The following is a 17,272-nucleotide window of genomic DNA, read 5'->3' on the forward strand; positions in this document are numbered from 1 at the left end:
ACATGTGGGAGAATGTAAGGTAGATCAGGTGCATCTTGGTCATAAATGAAAGTTCCAGATAATTTCTGTTCTTGTTTGATTTTGTGTTGTAAATTGTTTTGAGTGCAAAAATTAGTGACTGTCTTGATCTTATGATAGAACATTTTCTGCCGAAAGCATGGGCATCTATGTTGTGTTGTGTAACTTGTGATCTGAAGCAACCAGAGCTGCCTGTGTGATTGAGCAAATTAATACCCAACTGGTTACATGTACCAGTATTGGCGTTAACCGGCAATTACCGGTATTTTACCGGTTGAAACGAGAAAATACCAGAACAAAATTGGCTGTCGGTATGACCTACCGGTTGATTTTTAGAACTACTGGGTTTTTTTCGCCGCTAAAACAAAACAAAAAAAACAGTACTCTGAGTTGGACTCTTAATTACTGGTTCCAATGACCAGCCTACCGTTTTTTTCTGGACTGTTTGCATTATAAAAGTTTGCGTACTGGTTTGAAAAAATACTAGCACTGTCCATCACTGGGTTACAGGCCTCCTATGAATGCTTAGTCAGAGCTGAAAAAGGTTGTTTTGCAGACCAAAAAATCCAGTTTTTGACGAAGACTGGTATTTAATGAAAGAAAAATAGTTCAATCAAGTTTAACCTGTGAGAACACTGAGACTTCAGCTCGACTTCAACTTTTAACGATTTTCTCCATTGGGAAACAAGTTACCAGGGATCTGTTTAAAAAAAAATGTGTTACTAATACTACATGCATACATGTACATATACAAATGTATACTGTACATGTCATGTATAATATATCTGTATACTCTGTTTAGGCCAAAAAAAAAAATTTGTCTGTTTAGGGTAACATGACCAAAAAAAGTAGGGTCGGTAGGTAGGTAAAGTTTTTTTTGTTTTTTTTTGTTGTTGTTGTAAATGCTATGTTGGCTGAACATTCACTTCTTATATTTGATGAATACATGTTTCAAAACTAACGTATACATAAAACAGAGAGAAAGGGAGAGAAAGAAACGCCAAATGTCTCTTTTTAGCATTTTTACCTCTTTTTTTTTCTTTTTTTTTTTTTGAAATCAAAAAAAAGTTTTTGGGTCGGCGCCAAATCGATAGGGTCGGTCGGGTTACCCTAAACAGACAATTTTTTTTTTTTGGCCTTATGGAAATTTGTGTCTTAAACTTTGTAGAATTTTCTCTTCCGAGAAACGAGTTTAAATTTCTAGTGACAGCTGTTCACACATCATTCAGACTATAAGTGGTGTTATTTCCTTTTCTGCTCAATTGACAATTGTTCACTGTTCTATAGCTGTGAATGCCTTATTGTTCAAAATCAAATGATTATGTTTGAATTGTGATCAAGCGGCAGTCAGCTCATTCAAATTTACACATTATATCTTTTGAAGAGAAACAACTAACAGATTAATTATACTGACGTTCTTTTGCAGCTTAGAATACTGGTAGTAAAATGTTGCCGGCATGCATACATATTTTTAAGTCAGGTCATACTGGCTGTGGTGTAATTCAATACAGTGGAACCCCCCTTTTAAGACCTCCAACAATCTGAGAAAATCAGGTCTTAAAAAGGAGCCTGGAGGGAGTCTTAAAATGGGGGTAATATACTGAGGTTATGAACAGAAAGTCTGAGAAAACAAGGTCTTAAAAAGGAGGGAGTCTTAAAATGGGGGTAATTATACTGAGGTTATGAACAGAAAGTCTGAGAAAACAAGGTCTTAAAAAGGAGGGAGTCTTAAAATGGGGGTAATTATACTGAGGTTAGGAACAGAAAGTCTGAGAAAATAAGGTCTTAAAAAGGAGGGAGTCTTAAAATGGGGGTAATTATACTGAGGTTATGAACAGAAAGTCTGAGAAAACAAGGTCTTAAAAAGGAGGGAGTCTTAAAATGGGGGTAATTATACTGAGGTTATGAACAGAAAGTCTGAGAAAACAAGGTCTTAAAAAGGAGGGAGTCTTAAAATGGGGGTAATTATACTGAGGTTATGAACAGAAAGTCTGAGAAAACAAGGTCTTAACAAGTCGCGTAAGGCGAAAATACAATATTTAGTCAAGTAGCTGTCGAACTCAGACAGAATGAAACTGAACGCAATGCCATTTTTCAGCAAGACCGTATACTCGTAGCATCGTCAGTCCACCGCTCATGGCAAAGGCAGTGAAATTGACAAGAAGAGCGGGGTAGTTTAAGTTGCGCTAAGAAGGATAGCACGCTTTTCTGTACCTCTCTTTGTTTTAACTTTCTGAGCGTGTTTTTAATCCAAACATATCATATGTTTTTGGAATCAGGAACCGACAAGGAATAAGATGAAAGTGTTTTTAAAATGATTTCGACAATTTAATTTTGATAATAATTTTTATATATTTAATTTTCAGGGCTTGTTTTTAATCCGAATATAACATATTTATATGTTTTTGGAATCAGCAAATGATGGAGAATAAGATAAACGTAAATTTGGATCGTTTTATAAATTTTTATTTTTTTTACAATTTTCCGATTTTTAATGACCAAAGTCATTAATTAATTTTTAAGCCACCAAGCTGAAATGCAATACCGAACCCCGGGCTTCGTCGAAGATTACTTGACCAAAATTTCAACCAATTTGGTTGAAAAATGAGGGCGTGACAGTGCCGCCTCAACTTTCACGAAAAGCCGGATATGACGTCATCAAAGACATTTATCAAAAAAATGAAAAAAACGTTCGGGGATTTCATACCCAGGAACTCTCATGTCAAATTTCATAAAGATCGGTCCAGTAGTTTAGTCTGAATCGCTCTACACACACACACAGACAGACAGACACACACACACACACACACACACACATACACCACGACCCTCGTCTCGATTCCCCCCTCTACGTTAAAATATTTAGTCAAAACTTGACTAAATATAAAAAGGAGGGAGTCTTAAAATGGGGGTACATGTAATTATACTGAGGTTTATGAACAGAAAGTCTGAGAAAACAAGGTCTTAAAAAGGAGGGTTTCACTGTACTCTATTAATTGTCAGTCTATGTGAAACCAGGAAGAGAATCGCATTTTGAATTTCCTTGAATGTATTTTGGAGCAAGGTTATCTGGAGTGTCAAAGCGCTTTTCCATAACATAAGCCAGCTCGACAGCCTGAGCAGCTTTTTAAGCTTGGGTGCATTTTTTTGTCCCTTCAGCTAGGGAATTTAGCTCTTTTCAGTTGATGGGTTCACGCCCTGTAACACAAAATTGTGGTGTGATTCTGCTCTATTCTGAGTCAGTTGGACTTGGAGTGGCGCAGTTTCTCCAAACTTCCCATTTAAACTTCTTTATTTTTGTGTTGCTCGAAAACTTTGTTAAAATTGTGTGTTCTTCTCTTTGTGATTCAGGTGTCATTATTTAAGCAAAGTAGTGACTTTTTTTTTACGTAACATTACATCACATGTGCTACGTACTACATTCTTGTGCAGCTGGTAGAAAGTTTGTGTTGATTTGATCCGAAGCCCATGTTCTGGTAATTGCTGACATGTTTTTTTTCTCTTGTTTGTTGGTTTAGTTTGTACATTTGAACTGTGTGAGTTTAAGTGTGTGTGTGTGCATGTTTGTGTGGGTCACTTGTGTGTGTGCACATGTGTGTGCGTGTGTGACAGAGAGAGAGAGAGAGAGAGAGAGAGAGAGAGAGAGAGAGAGAGAGAGAGAGAGAGAGAGAGCACTCATGTGTGTGTGTGTGTGAGAGAGAGAGAGAGAGAGAGAGAGAGAGAGAGAGAGAGAGAGAGAGAGAGAGAGCACTGTGTGTGTGTGTGTGTGAGAGAGAGAGAGAGAGAGAGAGAGAGAGAGAGAGAGAGAGATCAAGACAGCACTGTGTGGGTGAGTTTCTGTGTGTGTCAGACAGTGTCAGCTGTGATATCCCTCTCAATGTGACTGACACGTGTTTCACTTTCAGTCTATCTATCTGTGTGTCTACCTTAATTCGTGTACACTACATTGGGGTGTGCACGTTAAAGATCCCACGATTGACAAAAGGGTCTTTCCTGGCAAAATTGTATAGGCATAGATAAAAATGTCCACCAAAATACCCGTGTGACTTGGAATAATAGCTAGGCCGTGAAAAGTAGGATATGCGCCGAAATGGCTGCGATCTGCTGGTCGATGTGAATGCGTGATGTATTGTGTAAAAAAATCCATCTCACACGGCATAAATAAATCCCTGCGCCTTGAATATGTGCGCGATATAAATTGCATAAAATAGAAAAATAAAAAAATTAAAAAAATAAATCCCTGCGCTTAGAACTGTACTCACGGAATACGCGCGATATAAGCCTCATATTGATTGATTGATTGAGTGTATAACTATAACTCTGTTTTGCCAACAACAAATGGACTTTAAACAGAAATTTCTTTTTCAGTGCAGATTTTGAAGACAGACGTACTTTAGAAATTAAAGGTAAAAGGGAATTGATGGATGAAGGTAATGTCTCCTTTATATTATAATATATATTCTTTATAAAAGCTGACAGGACCGTAATCCGCTCAGAATGCCACCCCTTCCTCCAACTCCCCACGGAAGGGAGGAGAGGAACAACGGTCATCAATGGCACAAGCCAACCGCTAGAGCCAGCAGTCAGTCATGCCCGCTTCACGCTCAGAAGGGGAGGCTGCTTTGATTCCTCTATATATGTCCCATGCAGAATTACTTTCAAAACTATAACTGAACAAACTTCTTTTTTTCAGACACTGCCAATACTATGGTGATGAAAGAGACCTGATCGACACAAGATGGTGTCCCCATGGCAACGACACCTGCTGATGCTGTCAGGGGAGGAGGAGGAGGGGGCAGTGGCATTTTCACCTGAGGCTGCGGTGCTGGCGGCCGCGGTGCTGGTGGTGCTGGTGATGTTGACCCTACTCTGTGTCTGTGGAGATGGCAGGTAAGACTCAGAGTTGTTTAAATGAAAGAGTACAGACAGGCGCAGTGGCCGGCTAGTGCATTTTAAGACAATAGGGCCTCCTAATCGAAAGGTTGTGAGTTCAAATCCCGGCTGTGGCAGCCTGGTGGGTTAAGGGTGGAGATTTGTTCGATCTCCCAGCTAGGTCAACTTATGTGCAGACCTGCGAGTGCCTTATCCCCCTTTGTGTGTACACACAAGCACAAGACCAATTTTTGTGCACGGAAAAGATCCTGTAATCCATGTCAGAATTCGGTGGGTTATAGAAACACAAAAATACCCAGCATGCTTCCCTCGAAAGCGGCATATGGCTGTCTGAATGGCGGGGAAAAATGGTTATACACGTAATTAAGACCCACTCGCGCAAAAACATGAGTGAATGTGGGAGTTTCAGCCCATGAACGCTGAAGAAGTGAAGAAGTACATGTGAGTTATGCAAGTCTGTGTATCACGACTACCCAATGGACCAACCGAACGTGGACAGAATCAGTCGTTCATTGCAACAAAGTTTGTTTTAAAGTTTTGTTGTATTTACTCATCACAAGGGTCCCGCTTCGGGCACAGGAAAATGTGAATGATTTAGAAAAAACCTTGTTGGGATATCCTTTGAGGTGATCGTAATGGTGGTGGTTGTCAAGGCCGTCGTCGGGCCAGGCTCGACTGTATTTATTTGTTATTCAGTTTGAAAATTGACCGCATGGAATTATATTTTTTGCTGAAATTATATTTGACGACTTGGTTACAATGCTGTTATAATTGTATCCAAACAGCTCATTGGGATGTAGAATAAATTTAAGGACAAAAACTTAACAGACTCAGATGACAATAGGTATACTACTTAATTGCTATAGCATTGGCATACACACAAACCTGGCTCCAGTAAGTATCCAGTCGTCCTTGTTCCTGAAAGTCGATAATTATGAGTTAATATAATTGCCTACGTGTGTCGTCTTGTTTCCCCACTTCCAGGGCATATAAAATAGAACACAATGCAGGGTATGTATATTAAATGTAATCTTATCTTAGGTCGTGGGTGTATAACATTTTTAGCATGCCATTACCGTTTTCTTCACCACAGAATACACTCATTTTTACTTTCAATTGTTTGTTCACTGACAACACGGTGTTGAGTTACATACATAAGCTCACTGGATAGAGAATGGAGATATACTGTCACTTTGGTACTTTAGTTTTATTTCTGGTAATGGATGAGGTTATGGGGAAAAATAGCAGTTTTTTCTTTCTTCTTTTTAAGTTTTTTTCTTTTTTTTCTCCCTTTTTTTCTTTCAATTTCATCCACCATATCTGCAACCACTGCTCTTTCTTACATGTCATGCATCTAGTGAACATTGGGCAATTAAGTAGAGGTTACATGCCGAGTCTCAGTGATTATTAAAAATAATGGTCGAAGTTAGCGGATCATGAAAAATGCGAGCTTTAGCGAGCTTTTTCAGGACCGCGAACTGAGACCATTATTTTTTATAATCACTGAGACGAGGTGTGTAACCTCTTTATTCCTCCTTTCTTCAGTTATTCAAAGAAAAGAGGAGGTTTTTTGCGAAAGTTTGATCGAATCCTATTCACTCAACCAGTCAACCTGCGCAGGCGATCGATTAATGCGCGGTTGTATAGTTCCGTGCAAATCATTCCATTCTGTTAACACTTCTTGTCAGTTTTCCTATTTTGGACTAAAATCAAGTACACAGATATGCTGTTATTCTGCTGTGGCGGCAAAGGCAGATATTGTGTGTTCTGTATATGTTTTGGTATCGCTTAGGATAATGTTCTTTCGTCAAATGGGACTAGCAGACGAACTTTTGCACCCGTGTTCCAACGTTAAAAACTGTATGAAGTTCAGTTTTCTGGGAAAAATAGTGTATGAAACCGCTTTATGTTGTTTAAATTGATGAGATGTGTGCATTTGGTTGCATGTGATCGGTTTATTAAATGAAATATTGTTGAAAACTGACCGTCGGATTGCAGTCGGTTGTCGAAGAAACTGAGTGAAAAGAAGTATGAGTTACTTGCCTTGTGAAATTGCTTGTGATGAACGTTTGAGCACGGCAGATCTAGATTCAGAAAACAACCGAACTCATGGATTTTATATGGAGATTCATGTGTTCAGGCCTGTAGTTGTTAATTTAAATGCGGTATGTTTGTATTGTTTGCTCCAGAGATGTATACTTCGTACATTAGAGCGTTCGGAACTTTTCAGTCGCAAAAAGTAGTACCGAAACAGAACAACTTCTCAACCCATTGCACTATCGAGGATTCAGGCTGTTGCTGGGTCGTTATTTGTTTGGTTGCTGGGTCATTATCGAAAAGTAACTGCTCTACAAGTTTACAGAGGTAAAGAAGCAGAGGGGGGAATAATACAATGTACACTGTTTAATATTATTTATATAGTATATATATCAGTTTGGTGTCAGTTTATAGGCCTTCACATTTCACATTCTGACAACCTTTCAGTTGGAAATTTGAAAGTTGTGTGTTGCTAAACTGTTCTATAAATAAAACAGTCATGAGGTCATAAATGCGCATTTTTGTCAATAATTATTTTTAAAAATCATTCCGTGCACCACAGGTGCATGTGCAGACACGCATGCAAGCACACATGCAAGCAGACGACAACCCCTCCCCCAAACCTTACACACACACACACACCGTGAACATACACACACACTAGCACACACACACACAGACACACTTACTTCTACTTGTTCTCTTCTGATGATCCTTATTCATACTCAAGAGATGAGAAGCATGAAAATATCTGACTGTTATTAACCATCACCTGTATAATTTGATACTTCATCAGCTAGGGATTCCGTCATTGACCTTTTTAGAAACGTAACACAACGCTCTCTGATATTCTGCTGCCGTTTCTTTTTTCGGCACTAACCTTTTGAGAGTGTTGCTAGTAGGATATTGATTGTGCGCTGAGAAAGCTCTGGAGTGGCTGTTTTGTTGTATAATTCATTTGTTTGCATCAGCTGCTATATTCTCAGAGTGGGTATGAAATGAGGTTAACTTATGTTTTTCCACTATTGCAGACCTTTACAGGCATGAGATTTGTCCACCAATTAATTGATTTTCAGCATTCTTAAAAGCTCCACAGATCAGATTCTTAAAGTCCTCAGATGGCAGGATTTTGCAGCATTTTAATTTTTATCGAAAGAAAAGTGGTGTGTGTGTATGTCACTGTGTGATATGTGTGCAACTGTGTGTGTATATATAATGTGTGGGTGTGACACATTGATAGGCATACAAGTTCATGCATGATCTCTGATGCCAGTGTTATAGGGTGCAGATTGTGGGAGATGACTATTAGACGTCTAGGTGCTTCCCCTGAACTTTCCTTTTACCTTATCAGTGCCTCAAGCACCTGCAGCTTATCAGTCTCATTTTAGGTGGCATGTTGAGATTTTTTTTTCCTTGTTGTTGCAGAGTATGTATTATTTAATACAGGTAACTTGTTTTTACTATTAGGGGTGTTTTAGCGATTGCTATTGCTCCCTCACAAGTTACATTTTCAAATTACCTGTTCGTTGCTGGGGAAATTTCCTCCATAGTTTTATCGTGTTGAAGCCTTTGGTGACGGTTGTTGTTAACTTTGGATGCTAATCTTAATACTGGAACCCCCCTTTTAGTTTTATGACTGTTCAACAATCAGAAAAAAATCAGTTTGGTCCTAAAAAGGAGGGAGTGTTAAAATGTGACCCTCCACCACGGAATGTCAAGTCGCATGTCACCTCGCGGGGTTCTGCGCTATGCCTAATATAAATCCGGGAGGTGTCAGGTATCAGTGTGAGGATCGCCTTTGTCACAGGCTTTATAACTCGAACAGTTTTTGCTCTTTTCTAACAGTTTTAGAAAAGAGCAAAAACTTTTTGAGTTATAGCAGTGTGACTAAGGGGATCCTCACAATCTCAGCACATTTAGCTACCCCATTTGTGACCCTCCACCACGGAATGATCATGCAAAGGTGACATATATATATGCGACTCATTCTGTGGTGGAGGGTCACAAATGGGGTAGCTAAATATGCTGAGATTGTGAAGTGCAGATCTGAGAAAACACTAGGGTCTTAAAAGGGAGTGTCAGTCTTAAACTATGGGGTCTTAAAAGGGAGTGTCAGTCTTAAACTAGGGGGTCTTAAAAGGGAGTGTCAGTCTTAAACTAGGGGGTCTTAAAAGGGAGTGTCAGTCTTAAACTAGGGGGTCTTAAAAGGGGGGCTCGACTGTATTATGAATATCAGTCATTGTTAAACTGGCCAGTGTTACTGTTTAGTGTTGAGTCTTAGTCTCCTTGAAAAAAAAAATCTGCATAATATATATGCAACTATAAATGCACTTGCAGTACTTACTGTCTCACTTGTGTATTTGTTATGACAGTGGAACCCCCCCCCCCCCCCCCCCCCCCCCATGTAAGACCCCCCCCCCCCCCCTTTTACGACCTTCGGACATTCTTTAAATTACAGATTTTTTGTTAAAAACCTCTGCAAATTTACGTCCATGTTAAGACACCCTCCTAGTTTTAAGACCTGATTTCTTCAGATTTGTGGAGGCCTAGGTGTCTTAAAAGGGGCTTTCACTGTAATCATATGGTGTTGGTTTTGTTGACATTTGATTAATCTCTTCTTTGGAAATTGCATGACATTCAGCCAGATTACTTTTACTCAGATGTTGTGAGCAGTTCTCCGTCTCCTGTGTCAAAGTAAAAGTGAATGTGTAAAAGTGAATCACTGGCTCCCATTTATTGTCCTTATGATATTCAAACTTTTAAACCATAAAGTCCTGAAATACACTTTGCTTAGTGTTTTAGGCTTTGAAATCTCTAATTAAACGAATGTAGGTATAATTCTGAAAGATCTTATAATTTTCTTTAAAACTGGTAGGTCTGTCACTTTTATCCATTCAACCATCCAAGGAATATATATAACCACCTTACCTTATAGAACATTTCTTTATTTGGTGTTTAACGTCGTTTTCAACCACGAAGGGGAAAGGGGGTAGATGGGATAGAGCCTGCACTTGTCAATTGTTTCTTGTTCACAAAAGCACTAATCAAAAATTTGCTCCAGGGGTTTGCAACGTAGTACAATATATGACCTTACTGGGAGAATGCAAGTTTCCAGTACAAAGGACTAACATTTCTTACATACTGCTTGACTAAAATCTTTACAAAAATTGACTATATTCTATACAAGAAACACTTAACAAGGGTAAAAGGAGAAACAGAATCCGTTAATCGCCTCTTACGACATGCTGGGGAGCATCGGGTAAATTCTTCCCCCTAATTAACCCACGGAAATAATATATTTATATACAGTAGAAGGACACATTTCTTTAGGGTTAATTTATTCAGAAATATAAATATTTCCCTGTTTGTATGCAGTGTGTAAGTCGCACTAGCACACAACATGTTAAGCTGCTAGTACAAATGATAAGCATCTCTGAATGATTATGATGATTAATACATTTTTATTGTCATATTGAGGAAGTGTATCATGGATGAAGAATTGTTCTGTAGATGTGTTCTGTGCTGTAGGCTCACTTTTTGTTTTGATCATCACTTAGCAACTATCCAGTTACTGGTGACTGAATAATTAAGCTGTCGGTTTTCTGGGAATAATTAGATCCTTTTATGTATTGTTTTTATCTATCAACCTGTGTCTTTTCTTCACTCTTCCCTTTTTCTTTTGTTTCTGTCTTTCTTTTTCTTTCTTTCTTTCGTTTAAAGGTGGTCGTCTACATTTTTGCTTTTTTTCAATAATCTTATGATTAGATTTCGCTAAAAAGTTAATATTGTCACATGATGAATGAACCATGGGGAAAAAAGTTATAGAAAAAAAAAATATGTAAAAAAGATTTTATTTTTGGGTAGAGTGACTCACGCTTCCAATATTTTGTTTTCTGTTTTCTGAGAACATGTGCTTTGCCTAAAAATACTGACCAATCAAATTCATGTCACTATGCTTATAGCCACGCCCAAACAAGTGCAGCAACAGTTTAAATTTGACACTGGAGCGCTGTCCATGCTTTTTTTGCACGGGATTTGAGAGGATCGGCTTGGCATTTTCCAAATAAAGATATCCTACTATGAGTACTACGCTGGAATACTACAATGAATTTTCAAATGGCTACACTGGCTTCGTCTTTCCTGATCGAAAGGGGGTGTATTGTTGATAATTGTAGATAATAGACTCTGCATTTTAATGGTCAAATGGCGATTTCGGTATAAAAATGTAGACAAGGACCTTCAACAAAAAAAATCTGTCTTTTTTCTGTGCTTCTTAATTTTTTTGGCCCTCGCGCCCCCTAATTGGCGAAGAGGCGCGTCCCCCGGGTGGTGGATGGGGGAGCCTTCTCTACTAACTTCTGAGAGAAGGTCGCATCACTCTCGATGCAAGTCACACTTTAAAATGTTGATGTTCATGCCGGCTGAGCCACATACAAAATGTGCATCAATGGATCTCCCAAGCTAATCTCAGACTACCTCCCAGTTTTATGGAGGTCTTGTAAGGTGGTTCCACTGTATAAACAAAGCACTTGTATCTGTCAGGCTAATTAATATGTGACCCTCCACCACGGAATGAGTCGCATGTCACCTTTGCATGATTTTCATATTTTTACATTTTCATAAAGAGTCTTTTTATGCTCTATCTAGTGGTGAAACCCGTTTTAGAAAAGAGCGAACACTGTTTGAGTTATAAGCCTGTGACTAAGGTGACCCACACACTGTTACCAGACACTCCCCGGACTTATATTAAGCCTAGCAATGGCGCGAGGTGGAGGGTCACATATGGGGATGACCCAGATACATGGACTTGATAAGATGCCATGTCATATATTAGACGTGGAAAACATGATTGCTTGTCTGTGTATACATATTGTTGTGTTCGGCTAAGCTTGGCAAGGAATTTATGGGCATTGCTGAGCAATTAACACACACAAGCACGGAAGCACACACACACACACATTTAAACACGCACACACACACACACGTACGCACACTTAACACATACACACACACACAGTATGTACACACACTCTCTTTTTCTCTCTCTCACACACAGTACGTACACACACTCTCTTTTTCTCTCTCTCGATCTCTCTCAAACTCACACACACACACATTGAGTGATTATTGAGGCCTAAATTAACATTTCTTCAAAGTCAGAACGCTGGTTCAGGCCCCGCCGGTATTGGATCTTATTGGGAATGAATGTGGCTCTATCAAATTAGTAAATACAAAACAAAGCAATGCGTAACAAAACAAAAAGTACTAGCTGTTCTGGAAACAAAGAGCAGAGCACGCTGTCTCTTCAATGTAAACCAGCAAGCTAATACATTACTGTACCTTAATTAGTCTACGAGCACTGATGTTTATGTGTTAATGTACTGTGCTGCACAAGGTGATGTAAATACCTCAATATCATTTAATTGTGACAGTACAGTGGAACCCCCCCCCCCCCCCAATTTAAGACTTCCTCCCTTTTAAGACCTTGCTTGTTCAGATTTTATGTTCATAACCTCTGTAAATGTACCCCCATTTTAAGACTCCCTCCTTTTTCAGACCTGATTTTTTTCAGATTTTTGAAGGTCTTAAAAGGTTACTGTATTATACGTTATTTGGGTTTTTGACCAAAATATGACATTTTACACAGATCGAGACAGTCATTGTTCTCCGAGACCGCGATAGCGATCGAGGTGAACAATGACTGTCGAGATCTGTGTAAAATGTCATATCTTGGTCAAAAACGCAAATAACATTTATGTATCGATCGAATTCCTTTCAGGTACTGACTTTGTTGTTGTTTTGACGATTGAACGAGCACACTGACACACTGTCACATGCAATCAAACACATCCATAAGCTTCATATTTGGGCGTTTCAGGTCAGTTGACCGAAACTTCAAAGGAACTACAAAACACATGTCATGTGCTGACTTTGTTGTTGTTTTGACATTGAACAGCACACACACATGCAATCAAACACATGACGTGTGTTTTGTAGTTCCTTTGAAGTTTCGGTCAACCTGAAACGCCCAAATATGAAGTTTTGTAGGGCTCTGACGTCACATGGCTCAAAGAAGGGAAACCCAATGTCCAATCGATACATAACTTAATGATGCCAACAGCCTCACAGCAAAGATCTAATGTCTTGCACCTGTCACAATTTCTTTTGACGAATACGACTCAGTCGGAGTGGAACCCCGCTTTTAAAACATCAAACATAAAATAATCGGAGAAATTCAGGTCTTATAGTACCTATATGGACTGGGTGGCCGAGTGGTAATGCACTTGCGCTCGGAATCGAGAGGTTGCGTGTTCGACTCTGGGTCAGGCCGCTATTTTCTCCCCCCTTTCCTAACCTGAGGTGGTGGGTTCAAGTGCTAGTCTTTCGGATGAGACGAAAAACCGAGGTCCCTTCGTGTACACTATATTGGGTGTGCACGTTAAAGATCCCACGATTGACAAAAGGGTCTTTCCTGGCAAAATTGTTTAGGCATAGATAAAAATGTCCATCAAAATACCCGTGTGACTTGGAATAAAGGCCGTGAAAGGTAAAGTTTCGCCTAACAGGCTTGAGGTTTGCTGGTCGATGTGAATGCGCTATATATTGTGTGTAAAAAATGTTTGTTTGTCTGTCTGTCTGTAAAAAATTCCATTTCACACGGCAGAAATAATTAGTATGTAAAGCGCGGAGAGCACAGTTAATTGTGGTTCGCGCTATATAAGCTCACCATAATAATAATAATAATAGGACAATATGGGGAGTCTTAAAACGGGGGTACATTGAAAGGGGTTAATGAACAGGAAATCTGACAAATCAAGGTCTTCTTCTTCTTCTTCTTCTTCTGCGTTCGTGGGCTGAAACTCCCACGTACACTCGTGTTTTTGCACGAGTGGAAATTTACGTGTATGACCGTTTTTACCCCGCCATTTAGGCAGCCATACGCCGCTTTCGGAGGAAGCATGCTGGGTATTTTCGTGTTTCTATAACCCACCGAACTCTGACATGGATTACAGGATCTTTTCCGTGCGCACTTGGTCTTGTGCTTGCGTGTACACACGAAGGGATAAGCCACTAGCAGGTCTGCACATAAGTTAACCTGGGAGATCGGAAAAATCTCCACACTTAACCCACCAGGCGGCCGGGATTCGAACCCTCGACCTTCTGATTAAGAGGCCGACATCTTTAATCTTACCACCCCGCCACAGCGCCCGTCACCTATAGGACAATATGGGGAGTGTTAAAATGGGGGTACATTGAAAGGGGTTATGAACAGGAAATCTGACAAATCAAGGTCTATTAAAAGGGAGAAGTCTTAAATTCGGAGTGTCCTAAAAGGGATGTTCCACTGTAGTATACATATTCAATAATAGTGATAATGAAAGCTTATTTGATTTCCTGTGTTCACAGCTCTGGCAAGGGTGAATCAGAAGGGAAAGGAACATCCAGGAAGAACACACAAAGCACCAAGACGTCTCTTGTGAGTAACTTGCTTCAGGCATACAGTAATAGTGTTATGTTGAACCACAATGGAATATATATATAATATATGTGTTTTGGTTAGCATATATATCTATAAAAGTTGCTTATGCCAGCAGTCTGGTTTGTTGTTGCACAGATGAAACTGCAGAAGAAAATGTTCTCAATTTGACTTCAGATATATATCATTTTATTTAATTTAATTTCCTCTATTATTCAAATGCTGGGAAATTTAGATCGCTATATAGCTATTCTGATGGACACGTGGGGGAATTCGGGGGCTGTGATTGGATGGTCTCTGACACATCCCTTTTCCGATCATCAAAGCATAACGCTACGGAAGTTGGTCATTTTTTGCCGATATCCAAACGATATCGGCAATAACAAAGACGCATGGTTCCGGTTTCTTCCACGTGTATAAAGTACACGCATACCTCGCCAGGTTTGTTTCTGTGACTAGTCGACAGACGATGCCATTTGCTTTGTGTGTGTTTTTGTTGTTGCTTACTCATGTACATGACATACATTACGTGTAAAATCCAGTTCTTTAACAGCTGCAACAAACCTTGCAAATTTCCAGAAGCTGCAATCTGAAGCGGCCTATCTCTGATTCCAGCAGACGATCTCTCCAATGTTTAACACAAAATCAGCAAACTCTCCTGTCACATAGAACGTCCATTAAATTACATATTATTACCCAACTCACATATAGCAATTAACTCTAGTTCAGTGCTGGTAACGCTGTACACGTTCCCCTTGGTAACAAGGGAGACCACCCTAAAAAAGAGTGATCCATCCCATAATATCAGACCGATGTCCGGTCCAACATCCGTATGCGTGCGCATACGCCGCCATTTGTATCATTTCTCTCTCAGCGGTTCAACTGGGTAGGACGCTCCTGATGTACGCTCCTGCTGTCTTCAGCTTTTCGCCAGAGTCTTTTGCTTTGGCTTCTCCCCTTGGTCGCCGCCTTTACTTTACACCTGTACCTATGCTGTGTGGTGAGATCTTTCCGTTTTTGTTGTAACTTTAGCGACGTTTTCGTCGCTCGTGTGTACTTGTGAAATTTTTCTGAAATTGTTTTCTGTGAAATTTTTCGTGAGTTGTTTGCTATGGCGGAGGCTTCGCTTGTTGATAGCGCTAAACGGAAGCCTAGTTCGAGGCAGGTAGCTGACGTTACGCCTCCGAAAAGAAGCTCAAGGAGAGATAAGGGAGCAGGGAAGTCCGCGTCTGTGTCATCTGAGTCAACTTCTGTTAAGTCTCCCGTGTTAGCAGACGTACGAACAATCTTCCGGTCAGACTTGTTTACTTTCTGACAAGAGTGGTGTAGCTTCTTCTGCTTCTGTTTCGCCTGGCTGCCCTGGGTTAGCGCCAGCCGACGTTGCTTCTTTATTGTTGACGCTGAGCTCTCAAGTTTTCGTCATTAGCGTCTGGATTATCTTCCACTCGGGAGGAATTGTGTGCGCTTCCGTCGGGTGTTTCTGATGTTTTTTCCTTAGCCAAGATCCGGCGGTCGCCTGCAGTTCCGGCTTCGACTTCCGCTAAGCCTTCGGCGACTGTGACTCGGGCGGATGTCCATGCTTCGCAGGATGGGGGTACCGACTTGGTGTCTCTCCCGAATGTGACACCAGTACAAGGTATGTCTACACCGCTTGCCGGTGTGCGAGCTCAGGGGGCTTTCTCTGGCGATGGATGTCGTGAGAGTTCTTATGAGCAGCGAAAGGACGAACGCCTCCGTACGTCTCTTTATGAGAATATCGGGGACCGTTTTAGTCCTCTTCCGCCCTGGGGGCAGGAAGTGGTCGGTTCTGCCGACGATAAACTGTCTGATGTTCTGCCTCCTGGCTCTGAGCTTGATCTCGAGTCGTAGGTTAGGGCGGATGACGGGGATGCCTCAGTGGTAGAGGATTCCCAGCCTTGAGAGACGGACCGCGGGTGTCCGTCTGTAGGTCAACCTCCTGCGTCTGGTTTCCAGCAGGGCGGTGTGACTGAATAGGCCGCGGTGGCCTACCTGACTCGATGGCGAGCAGGAAGGCTAACGACACCCAGCTTTCTTGCCGTTTTAGTTGTCCAGCGCAGTGACGTGGGCTAACGGAAATGGCATTTAAGTTATTGGTGACTCTGGGCCTGACCATGGGTGTCATTCTAGGGTCACCTACCTGACTACGATGGCGAGCAGGAAGGTTAACGAGGGTGCGTCCATGGGATGGACGACACCCAGCTTAACTTGCCGTTCAAGTTGTCCAGCGCAGTGACGTGGTCGGCGGAAAACGGCATTTAAGTTTTGGCCGGAAGGGGTGGTTGAGAGCAGGGCGTAACTGACTCCACCTCTTTCCGGTTCCGACTTCTGGAAGTTCGGAGGAACAGGATGTTCTCTTCAGCTTTCGGGGATCGTTGTCCATTGCCCAGGAGTTGGCATATATGGCCACGTGTAGCCGGGTTCTCCGGTGAAAGTGGTGTACGTTCGCGCGAGGAATGTAGCACGCATTTTCATGGCTGGGCAACGTAAGCTTCCGCCCTGGGGGCAGGAAGTTGTTGGGCTGGGTGATTCTTGGATTGGCCATGCTCTGGGGGTCACCTTCCTAACTTTGATACCGAGTAGGAAGGTGATGTTTGGAGAGGTGTCCACGGTGGTGGATGTCACCCAGCTTAACTTGCCGTTCAAGGTGTCCAGCGTAGTGATGTGCGCAGTGATAAACGGCATTTAGGACTTGACAGGAAGGAGTGGCTGAGGAATTTTTTTGCCTCGTCCACCCCTGCCTTTGTTCGACGACTTCCGGAGTTCGGAGGAACAGTAGGTTCACTTCCGCGGCCGGGAATCGTCGTTCATTGCCCTGAAGATGGCATA

General features: G+C 41.1%; 1 protein-coding gene and 1 pseudogene across 1 annotated transcript in view; one reads left to right on the top strand and one right to left on the bottom strand.

Moving 5' to 3' along the window:
• LOC138980065 (uncharacterized) overlaps window positions 1-17,272 on the top strand; it is a 40,857-nt gene that overhangs the window by 5,599 nt on the left and 17,986 nt on the right. The window contains exons 2-3 of the mRNA XM_070352863.1: window positions 4,712-4,908; window positions 14,356-14,425. Of these exons, the coding sequence (XP_070208964.1) occupies window positions 4,757-4,908; window positions 14,356-14,425 (222 nt within the window). The 5' untranslated portion in view covers window positions 4,712-4,756. The remainder of the gene's footprint in view (window positions 1-4,711; window positions 4,909-14,355; window positions 14,426-17,272) is intronic.
• Window positions 4,511-4,711, bottom strand: LOC138980936 (small nucleolar RNA U3; annotated as a pseudogene).

Source organism: Littorina saxatilis, linkage group LG11, assembly GCF_037325665.1.
Source record: "Littorina saxatilis isolate snail1 linkage group LG11, US_GU_Lsax_2.0, whole genome shotgun sequence".
In the NCBI taxonomy this organism is placed as follows: domain Eukaryota; kingdom Metazoa; phylum Mollusca; class Gastropoda; order Littorinimorpha; family Littorinidae; genus Littorina; species Littorina saxatilis.